Here is a 12,101-nt window from a genome sequence, read left to right as displayed (position 1 = left end):
CACCTGGCTCGGTGCTCCAGGAACCTGCTCTGCTCTGCAGGTAGATCACAGCCCAGTCAGTTCACAGGATGATCTCACTCTATAGGCACCACCATTGGCTTCCCACAGGGACAGGATGGGCCTGGATTCTCTGCTTATTTGCCCCTGTGGAGCTCTGAGTTGGCACACCAGTAGGGTAGTGTGACTATCCATCTCACTGCTGTGGGTACAGGATGACCCTTCATCCTGTGTGCTCCCCCCAGGCACCTTCCTTCTCAATGTAGAGAACAGCCCATTGAAGGTAGATAGATTGAAGGTACGAACCATGCTCAGGAACATTTTTCAACACTTCAGTCAGTGTGGCTTCAGCTGAATGAAGTTCATCATTCTTCAATAACTTCTTGAAGTCAGAGACATCAAGTAGATCCTTCTGGAGAACTTGGGGAGTGGTTAGGAGTACCTGTGAGACTACAGAAAGACAGTAGAAGAAAATGTTTCAAGAGCAGACACTGTGTATTACCCAGCACTTTACTCAGGTTGTATAAAATAATGGAAAAGTACATGAAACTCTGAACACAGTTTTAGAAACAGGAGCTCACAATCATTAAAGCCTTAGTGCTAGACACTGCTCCAAAGTACCTTCATCTTACCTATTTAATCTCACAATAATCTTAAAGGTAATCATTACTATGCCCATTTTTCAAATGAAGAGGCTGAGGCTAGCAAGTTTAAGTTGACTTGCTGAAGAGTACTTTGGTAATTATATGGTAAGAACAAGATTCAAATTCAGGCAACACAGGTTCAAAGCCAAAGCTTTTCACCACTATACCTTTCATACAGACACAGTCAAGTAGTCAACTATCCCTGGGGCCATTTATTGCTTCACATGTGGCCCCTGAGACCACTATGAAGTGCTACAAATAATTTTTAAGCCAAAGCTACACTGCATTATTTAACTTAAAGTTGTGTTGCTGAAATAAAATAGATGATATAACAAAAGTGTTACCCTGAGTAGCAAAATGTAAACATGTTGCCATTTTGTTTTAAATTATTAATAGATAGTACTCTTGGAAGACATAATTGCCAGACATCTGTTGACCCAGGAAGCTTCTTCCTCCAATTCTTAATAACACTGACCATAACTGAGAATCTATATAATATATATATGTATATATATATATCTTTTATGTATATATACATATACATATATAGAGAGAGATGATAGATGAAAGATAGATAGATAGATAGATAGATAGATAGATAGATAGATAGATATACCAAATAGAAAGTATAGCTGGCTGGATATAGGAAGGCAAACAACTCCAGCAACAGAATCATATTCACTTACTAACAACTACTAAATGATAAGCATTTTAATAGATGTAACATTTAATACCCAGTTGTGATCATTAATCTTGACTGTCAGCCTGACAAGTCTATAGTCAACATGGAAATACATCTCTGGCTAAGTCTATCAAGGATGTTTCTGGAAAGATTTAAACTGAATAGAAAAGACCCATCTTGAATGTGGACTGCACCATCCCACAGGCTGGGTCCTGAACTGAATAAAAAGGGGAGTAAGCTGAGCACCAGCATGCATTTCTCTCTGCTTCTTGACTGTGAATGTAATGTGACCAGCTGCCTTGACCCCCTGCCACCATGCTACATCATGATGGACTGTCCCTTCAAACTGCTATAATCCAACATAAACCTCATTTCCTCAAGCTGATTTCATCAGGCAGTTTTTCACAGCTTTAAGAAGAGCAATTACCATACCAGACACATAACCAAAGCAGAAAAGGTCAAAGAAGGATATTTACAAGCATTCAAAGAGTCAAAACCCTAACTCTCACCTTTCCTTTCTCTGACTCTCATGGAAAAATGGACATTAGCAAAATACAGAAAAAATCACAGCAAGGAAAAGTACAGATTCAGGAAGCAAGCTAGCCACAGAATGGAACTAAAAATAAGTCCTGAGACAAGAGCTAGCTGAATAGCAGGCAAGGGGAAGGGCATTTGAAGGACATAAGCCTGTGTGTGTTGACAGTTTTGTGAGATCTAAAAAAATAAGATCCATAAGAAAATATGCAAGTTTTAAAACAAGATGAGTTCAACGTGATAGTGAATGCTTGCAGTCCCAGGTCTCAGGAAGGTTGAGGCAGGTTATAAGACTGTGTAATCAAAAACCAATAAATTACATATTTTAAAGGGCAAGGTTTATGTTTAAAAGTTACTATCAATTAAAGACACACATCCAGGAGCTCCAGAAATGGCTCAGTGGTTAAGAGTGCATACTGCTAGTTGCAGAAAACCTCAGTTCAGTTCCCATCACACACATTGAGGGCTCACAACTACCTGCAATTCTAGCTCCTGAAATCCAATGTCTCTAGCCTCCATGGGCACCCACATGGCCATGCTCAAGCACATATGCACATACGCACATACGCACATACACACACACACACACACACACACACAAGTAAATTTTTAAAATACACAACTAATTTAAATTTTCATAGATTATAAAGCAATTTTCCAGTCACCTTCTTGCACCAGAAGTATTCACATACCTATGGACTCTTTAAAGCTTGGCATACTCTTCGTTTCCCTTAAGAAATCTTTTAAGTCCACCTCCATGTTATCTGGAAGGCCAAAATCAAACATGCTGTCATTAAAAATGTTGTATTTAATCAGCACATCGAATTTTCTGATTCATAATAATTATATAAAAACTCATTTTCATTCACTTTTCTCAAATTATAGAAACTATTTCAATAGAACTTCTAATACCTAGGATTCATTGTTAATATTAAATAACATTTTAGTTCCTTATATATGATACTTTACATGTATTAATTCATTTAATATTCACAACATTACATGTATCATTAATATGCCTATTGTTAAAAGATGAAAGCAAAAAGAAATTAGCTTGTTCAAACAATAAGACCAGGAAGTTCTAAAGGCTGTTAGAAATTTGAAATGATTCAGTCTCATTGAAGGAGTGGTAATATTACTATAAGTGTATAATACACTGATACAAAGTCACAGAAGTCCTGAAAGAGTCAAAATTATAATGAAATGACAATGTGGGTAACACAGAAAAATATACCAATATAAACCCCAAGAGACAGAATATAAAATGTCTATTTATCTATGACTGGAGTCTTGTAAAGGAAATAAGAAAGGTTAACCAGGAACTAAGATATAGACTGGTAAGCAGTGAGTAGCAAAACTACAGCCATCTTGGGGATAAAACTAAGATCCAGAAATGACTAAATAATTTATCTAAGTGTTTGTGAAGAGCCATACAAAACACCTGGGTCTATACTAAAATGGGAGTTAGAACATATACCAAGTCAACTGGGATGTATAAAGTGTTTCTTTCAACCAGTAAAAAGAAGACATATAGGGGCAGAGAAAGAAGCTCAGAGGTTAAGGATGCTCCCTGCTCCTCCGGAGGGCCCAAGTTCAGTTCCCAGCACCCATGTCCAACACTTTACAACCACCTTGACCCAGCTCCAGGGGATCTGATGCCCTCTTCTGCCCTTCTCAGGTACCTGCATACATGTAGCACACTCTCAAACAGACACACGTGTGTACACATAAGTAAAAATAAAAATAAATCCTTAAAATTAAAAAGGAAGATGTATGTTCACTGATCTAGTATGAAAAAAGGAGGCCCAAACCACCCAACCTGACACACAATGGGGTGATGGGGAGATTCCTGTGGGAAATTGAAGGTCCCCGCAGAATCTGACATGGGTTTGGAGACTTAAATTTATGTCATTTGGGTGTGGCAAAATTAAAGGTCCAACTTCAGTGCACAGCACCCTGTCCAGCAGCTCACAGCAGCTCACAGCCTCCTTAACTCCAGCTTCAGAGGATCCAATGCCTCTTCAGCCTCCTCAGATACACATGACATACATTCTCACAGACATATATACATCCACATAAATAAAAATAAATTTTGAAAAATGAAATAGGAAGATATGTTCACTGACTCAGTATAAACAAGGAAGACTAAATAACCAAATCAGATAAAAACTGATGCAGATTTAAAAAATAATCTAGAGGAGTCAATAAATCAATAACCAAATTGTGTAACACAGGTGCTTCCAAACCTGGAATTCATAGGATTCCCACAGGAAAAAAACAGACAGATATACCCCCAAATAAAAGCTCCCCTAAAACTAATAAAACTCCGCATCTTCTAGAAGATTGCCAAAGATTTCATTTTCTAAAAGTAAATATGCATATATATACATACACACACACACACACAAATTTATAGTCACATATATAATTCATGAAGAGGGATCAAGTGCATACTATTGAAGTCAATGGTGGAAAACAAGGGTAAATATGGAGCTACTTGGAAACAATTACTCAAACAAAACAATTGCACTTTTAAAATGCATTTTATTTTATTTGGTTAAAAATCAAATGTGAGCCAGGCGGTGGTGGCGCACGCCTTTAATCCCAGCACTTGGGAGGCAGAGGCAGGCGGATCTTTGTGAGTTTAAGGCCAGCCTGGTCTACAAAGCGAGTTCCAGGAAAGGTGCAAAACTACACAGAGAAACCCTGTCTCAAAAAAAAAAAATCAAATGTGACAAGCACTATATATAAAACAGGTGGAGTTGGATCTCCTCTAGGGAAAGACTCTATATCAGCACAAAATACTGTCTACAATGTATGATATTTCCCCACTCAGGCTTATAAGTAATGAATAGTAATTATCTAATAAGTATATTGCTGTGGGATGGTCTGTATGTCAAATGTGTTGCTCTGATTGGTCAATAAATAAAACACTGATTGGCCAGTAGCCAGGCAGGAAGTATAGGCGGGACTAACAGAGAGGAGAATTGACAGAACAGGAAGGTGGAAGGAGACACTGCCAGCCGCTGCCATGACAAGCAGCATGTGAAGATGCTGGTAAGCCATGAGCCACATGGCAAGGTATAGATTTATAGAAATAGATTAATTTAAGATATAAGAACTAGATAGCTAGAAGCCTGAGCCATTAGGCCAAACAGTTTAAATAATATAAGCATCTGTGTGTTTATTTTATAAGTCAGCTGTCAGACTGCCGAGGCTTGGCGGGACCCGGAGAGAAAACTCTCCAGCTACAGTATATATCATAACCAGATGAGTATGTGCAGTTAGATATGTCAATAAATTAGAATTGGCCATGACTTATATCAATCAAGCTTCCAATATCATTACTCTAGTTCTCATTTTAACCTTATATATACATTCTACATTTCCAAGAAGTAGGAAAAATGAAGACACTCTTAAGCCAAAAAACAAAACAAAATAAAATAAAATAAAATAAAATAAACAGCTCACCATTGATATCACAACGTTCAAGAGCTTCATTGAAGTCTTCTTCAGTCAAATTAGCATTCAAACATTTCAAGGCACGCTGCAAGTCAGATATAGAGATCTTGCCATTATCAACATGTGACAAGATGTCAGCAGCTTCTTTGATCTCTACAAAAATAAATATGTACAACATACTGTTATTTAAAAAATACATACAGGGCTGGGAATGGTGATACACATCTTTGATCCCAGCATTCAGGAGGCAGAAATAGGTGGATTTCCATAAGTTTGAGGCCAGCCTAGTCTACATAGAGAGTTCCAGGATAGCCAGAGCCACATAATAGAGAAACCATCTTTAAAAAAAAACAAAAAAACATACAAACCAATTTATCCAAAACCTACTATGAACAAAGTCATGTGATAACTATTTACCAGAACCAAAAATGTAGTAGAAGTAAAATATTTTCTACTGATAATGATGACCTCAAACAATATTTAAGTTTTTTAAAAAATGGTTTATGGCAAGCAGACAGTGATGGATGTTCTAGTTTGCTTTCTGTCACTGTGATAAAACACTGACCAAGAGTCCTGGGGAGGGAAGTGTTTACTCCATTTTACAACTTAGAGTCCTTTATGAAGGGAAGTCAGGAACCTGGACTCCATTTCATAGAGCTTTATTAAAAGTTTATCAGTCATCAGTGTTCTCTCTCAACCAGGTTCTGTTCACAACCTCTATAGCCAAATGATAGTCCTACCATCTCACACAATTTAAAATATAAGATATATCTGAAAGCATCAGTGTTTTAAATTTTTTATCTATACCATTTCTCTTTTAACTCAAAATAAAGTTGTGTGTATTTCCATACTCCGAAGTTATATGAAATAATTCAAGCCTTCATGAAAGTCACTTGGGAAAAAACACTATCTACATCCTTTCCACTAACAGTCATTTTACAGCTACTAACAAGCAACATTGAAAATCCAATCCCTCTTTTCAAAGAGGTTCCTGTAAATTCCTTAATGAGAGAGAATGACTATGCTATCTCTGTAAACATAATTAAAATCTATCACATAATTGGTGCTATGAGAAAAGTATACACAAGATCAATCTCAGATTAACCTCACTTCATTAGTATGTGATAAACTTAAATAAGGCTGTATAAAATGAAATATGATATCTGAGCCAAGCTCCTGGGCAAGGGTAGGGGGTAAGTTGATCCAACAGGAAATATACAAAGTAAATAGTGTATGCAAAATCACAGGCCCAAAAGCAAGCTAAAGCAATTTAAATTATGGTAAGTAATATAGCTACAGAATAAACACAGTATGATAAACATCAAAGATAAAGAGATAAAGCAGATCTTTCATTCAATGAATATTTAAAATTATGAGTTATCATAAAAGACTCAAAACAATATCTGGCATACTAAATTTAATTAGCTATAAACATTAGCTTTTCTTAACAGTAAGATAAGAGCCAAGATTTCACTGCATTCTCGAGCTACAATTATCCCTAGGCCAATGGCACTTCTAGGCAAATAGGAAGCAATAACATTAATCAAATAATGAAAACCAGGAACAGTTATTTCTATGGAATAAATACTGTGAGCCAGAAATGAACTAATGAAAGCACACAGCAAAAGAAATTAATTTAAGCTATCAGATGAGGAAGTGGTATCTCCAAGGAAGCAGGCTCACCAGTAAACATAAATGAGCAAAACAGGTCAGGGAAAAGCATGCCAAGAAACAGAATATACAAATGTTTAGGAGTTAAAAAAAAAAAAAAGTACGGAATTTGTGAGGGGGCGGGGGAAATAATGCAGTAGCACAGACTGCAAAGTAAATGGTCCAAAGTAATACTGCAGAATTATGGCATGCATGCTATGAAAACAGTATGGAGATTTCTCAAAAAACTGAAGAGAGAACATCTGTATGCCCAGCTACACCCCTCCTGCACATCTGCCCAAAGACCTCTACATCCTACCACAGAGATATTAGCTCATTGTGTTTGTTGCTACCTTATTCATAACAGCTAAGAACTGGAACCAGCCTAGATGTCCGTGGATAAAGAAAATGTGGTTATTATATACTATGGAACTGTATTCAGCTGTAAAGAAAAAATGGACTCATGACATTTTCAGGAAAAAAAAATGGAACAGGAAATTATGTAAAGAGAAGAAACAAAGATTCAGAGAAAGATAAATACCACATTTTCTCTCACAATCAGATTCTAGATTTGAGCAAGATACATTAGAAATACATCAGCATTTGACAATCATCTAAAACAATTCTCTTGCTACATGAAATAGATATGTGTGTGTACAATATATCACATATAACGCTCATACTCACCACCTGCTGTTGGTAATTTCAGGTGTGGAGACGACACTTCCTTTTTCAGACCTGAAAATGCAGAGTGAAACAGTAAAATGAAGAACAGCATTCTGACCTTACCTACTTGGGCAGGAAACAAGGGGATAAATCATGTTCTTCTCTTGATAGTACTAATCAGTGATGACCATTCATTCCCTTGTCAGACAACCATATTCTCATTCTTCACTCTCATTCTTCCTAGCTGCCTCTGTGATTTCCTTCACCAACTCTTTAAACATGGCAGTTCCCAGCAGGTGTCCCTGCTTTCCTGGTGCCTATCCAATAAAGTATTTACTTATTACTCTGAAATTGATCTCTCGTCCTCCCTCCTTCCCTTCCTCTCTTTCTAGTCTTCTCTTTTTCTCTTCCTCTCATCTACCAAGCTGCTAATCCTGGAGCTTTTCCTATGTACCAACTGCAGTTATCTCATTATCCCACATCCTTTCTACAGAGATGGAAATCAGAACAAGATCCATTTGAGGGACAGATAATAGAAAAGTCACTGTTTTAACTTTTATTATTTTATATGTATGGACATTCTGCTGGCATGTATGTCTGTAACTACAGGTGTAGCTGTTGCCTATGGAGGACAGAAAAGGGCATCATATCTCCTGGAACTGGCATTACAGATGGTTGTGAGCTGCCATGTGGGTGCTAGGAAATGAATGCAGATCCCCAAGAAGAACAGCCAGTGCTCTTAACTGCTGAGACATCTTCTCAACCCCACTCTATTTGTGTAAATGGGTCTGACTGCAGTTGAAGAATGCTTTAGAATAATTTATGAGTAGCAGGGTATTACTTGAAACAAAAGGAGGTTAAAACACAGATAAATCATACTTATTTTTTTTGTCTGGATATGATGAACTAACCTTATTAAAAATACTTCCAAAATGGTAGAGTTGAATAATTTTGTAGATAACTCTAAGATTTCTAGACCTCAGAACTATTAATGTTTTGGTCCACTACTACTGGTTGCAGTAGTGCTGTCCCAGGGATTACAGGATGAGCATGCTTAGCCCATGATGCTTGCCTCTACTCTCTGGATGTAGTCCTTCCTCATTGGTTCTAGCAATAAAGACTGTCCTGGAGTTCCAAATATACACTCAGGAAATTATAGAGGGTAAGACACAAACATCTCTACCCACTGAGCAATTTCACTGGCCATTCCTTGGGGGAATTTAAAATATATATATATATATATATATATATACATTTAATTATATATATACATTTAAATATATATATATATATACATTTGCTAAAGTGCCATTCAAATGCAGTAAATGTCTTTTAAAATATAGTTAAGAACCATATAGATATCAGGCAAACTTTTTGTAAATAAACAGATAACACAATTGGCTATAAAAAATAAGCATGCTTCAATTAAATTATTCAACAATACTTTACCTAATGGCCTTTTACAAGAAAGAGGGGGAAAAGGCAGGAGGGAAGGAGGGAGAAGAGAAGGGGAAAACTATAATAATAAGATCATCTAAAATACACCCAAATATGTATTAATTTGGAATTAAATTTATGTAGAAATAAATATTGTCTTGAAGACACACAACAACATGATGAACTAATCTGAGACCAAGTTTGTAATCCAGCCCATAGGATAACCTAGGCATTTAATTTCATAACCAAATTTCTTTAGGGTCTGGGGACAAGGCTCAGTGGCTAAGAGCTCTTACAAAGAACCCATGTTCAATTCCCAGAACACAGAGTATCTCTCAACCATCTGCAACAGCACTTCAGGAGATCGATGCCCCCTTGTGGTCTCCACAGGCACCTGTCATGCACATGGTGCAAACACATACATGCACACAAAACACTGACACATGCAAAATAAAAACAAATCTATCTTTAAAATTTTTTAATCTCAGTGAAAATATAGTCCAAAATCTAATATATACTAAATATTGTTCCAATGTGTTCATGCCATTATTTAGGAACTAAGTATTTAAAAATTAATTGGTATTTGGTAAAAGAGTTTGAAATCCTTGAATAAACATTTAGAAAGGGGGCTGAAGAGATGGCTCAAGCGCTCTTGCAGAGCTACTCAGTTCTGTTCTCATTGGGCAGCTCACAACTTCCTATACCTTCAGATCCAGAGGGATCCATGTCTCTGGTCTCTTCTGGTACCTGCACATGTGTATACATACCCATACAGAGAGACATGCACATACACATGCATAATTAAAAACAATCTTAGGGGAAGTCAGAAAAACAGTAATGTTAACCATTAAAAACTGAAAGCCCATGGGTAAGTTTCTCTTAATTTAAAAGATGTAAAACAAATGTTAATTACAAGCTGCTGGCTGTCTGCTTAATCAACTTACCCTCGACATTTTCCAGTCCCCCCAAATATTTGTCTTTATCAGACCAAGAACTTCCTTTCATGGAGTCCAGCTTATTAATGGCCTCTTTTGATGCTACAAGTACAGAAAATATGCAAATAAATATACATACAATATACATATACCATGCATTCAATACATCATTCAGTTTGTGGATCTAAATTTTTGAGCACAGTAAGAAATCCATGACCTCTTCTAGATCTGCACTGTCCAGTACGGCACTCACTAACCACATGTGGCCACATAAGTAGAGCACTCCATCTCCACTATGATAGTCTTCTTCACACTAACTGTCTTCTATGTATATCTTTTGATTATTACAGATAAACCCACCTCTCGTCTTTGTGTTTTGTATCAGAATCTCACTATGTAGCCCAGCCTGGGCTTACACCTGCAATCCTCTCGCCATGCTCAGAGAACAACCCTTGTTATGTTCAAAACAATCTTGTAAAGCCTAGGATTTGGATGGAGTGTTTCAAAATATACACAAAAGCATATTACTTTTTCATCCTCAAGCATCCTCTGAACCCAATTCTTCTCTTTCCACTTTCCTTCCCTACATCCTTGCTCCTTCCAGCTAACTTCACCTATCAAAATTGCAGAGAATCCAAATCTCCTTGTGTTTAGTAGACATTTGAACTAGGAAGCCTACAGCCAATAATATCCTGTAATTAAGGGAGAGACAGAGAGAGGGGGTCGAGAGACAGACAGACATTAAGAGAGAGAGAGAGAGAGAGAGAGAGAGAGAGAGAGAGAGAGAGAGAGAGAGAGAGAGAGAGAGCCTACATCTAAAATCTACCTCTAGAAAGGCTTCTGTAAAAGAGATAAGATCTCCTGGTTAAACTGGGAGTGCTGGGGGGCGGGGATGAGAGCACAAGAGAATGGGATGGTTGAGTTGGGGGAAGGACAGAGAGGGAGAGCAATGAAAGAGATATCTTGATAGGGGGAACCATTATGGAGTTAGGGAGAAACCTGGTGCTATGGAAATTCCCAGGAATCACAAGGATGAACCCAGCTAAGACTCCAAGCAATAGTGGAGAGGGTGGCTGAACTGGCCTTCCCCTCTAATCAGACTGATGACTACCCTAATTGTCATCATAGAACCCACATCCAGTAACTGATAGAAGCAGATGCAGAGATCCACAGCTAAGCACTGGGTGGAGCTCCTGGGGAGCAGTCGAAGAGAGGGAGGAGGGATTATATGAGTGGGGGGGGCGGTGGCAGCGGGCAGGGGTGTCAATATCATGATGGAGAAATCCATAGAGACAGCTGACCAGAGCTAGTAGGAACTCACGGACTCCAGACCAACAGCTGGGGAACCTGCATGGGACCAAACTAGGCCCTCTGAATGTGGGTGGCAGTTGTGTAGCTTGGGCAGTTTGTGGGGTCCCTGACAGTGGGACCAGGATTTATCCCTGGTGCATGAACTGGCTTTTTGGAGCCCATTCCCTAGGGTGGGACACCTTGCTCAGCTTTGATGCAGCAGGGAGGGGCTTGATCCTGCCTCAACTTGATATGCCAGACTTTGTTGACTCCCCATTGGCAGCCTTACCCTCTCTGGGGAATGGATGGGGAAAAGGTGGGGAGGTGGGGAAGAAGCAGGAGGAGGGAAGGGACGGGGTACTGTGGTTGGTATGTAAAATGAAAAAAAAACTTTTAAATAAAAAAAAAGGTTCTCTAATAATTCATTGAGAGAAATAGGTAATAAATTGTTTAAATTTTATGTAAAAGTAACCATGTTTAATAGATTATTTTTATGGGCCATCAGCCTTTCCCTACAAGTAACTTGATTTTGATTTTAAATCAACATATAAAACTTTCTGAAACTTAGCTTTTAATGGATTAATGAAGTGTGAGGTCCCCTACTAGAGATCTCATTCTCTAATTCAAATAAACTAAAACTAGAAGTAACAAGCATGGGGGTTGCAGTGAAGCCACAGCACTGTGGGATTTAAAATGACCTCGTAAGCTGCTTTTAGATCAAGGGGAAAACCAATGCACAACTGGAAATATTTAGAAAACAACAGGGAATGAGGAGATGCTCAGTGAATAAAGTGCTCACTGAGC

The 12,101-nt window shown here is 38.0% G+C and overlaps 1 protein-coding gene across 1 annotated transcript in view; it reads right to left on the bottom strand.

Annotated features, from left to right (window-relative positions):
- The window catches only part of Efcab3 (EF-hand calcium binding domain 3), a 419,664-nt gene that overhangs the window by 335,072 nt on the left and 72,491 nt on the right, over positions 1-12,101 (bottom strand). Inside the window, exons 20-24 of the mRNA XM_076543522.1 lie at positions 10,017-10,109; positions 7,657-7,707; positions 5,329-5,472; positions 2,550-2,621; positions 304-447 (exon numbers count right to left, since the gene is read on the bottom strand). Coding sequence (XP_076399637.1) covers positions 304-447; positions 2,550-2,621; positions 5,329-5,472; positions 7,657-7,707; positions 10,017-10,109 — 504 coding nt within the window. The remainder of the gene's footprint in view (positions 1-303; positions 448-2,549; positions 2,622-5,328; positions 5,473-7,656; positions 7,708-10,016; positions 10,110-12,101) is intronic.

The sequence above is a fragment of the Peromyscus maniculatus genome, chromosome 8, assembly GCF_049852395.1.
Source record: "Peromyscus maniculatus bairdii isolate BWxNUB_F1_BW_parent chromosome 8, HU_Pman_BW_mat_3.1, whole genome shotgun sequence".
Lineage (NCBI taxonomy): Eukaryota > Metazoa > Chordata > Mammalia > Rodentia > Cricetidae > Peromyscus > Peromyscus maniculatus.
This window is presented reverse-complemented; position numbering and strand designations above follow the sequence as displayed.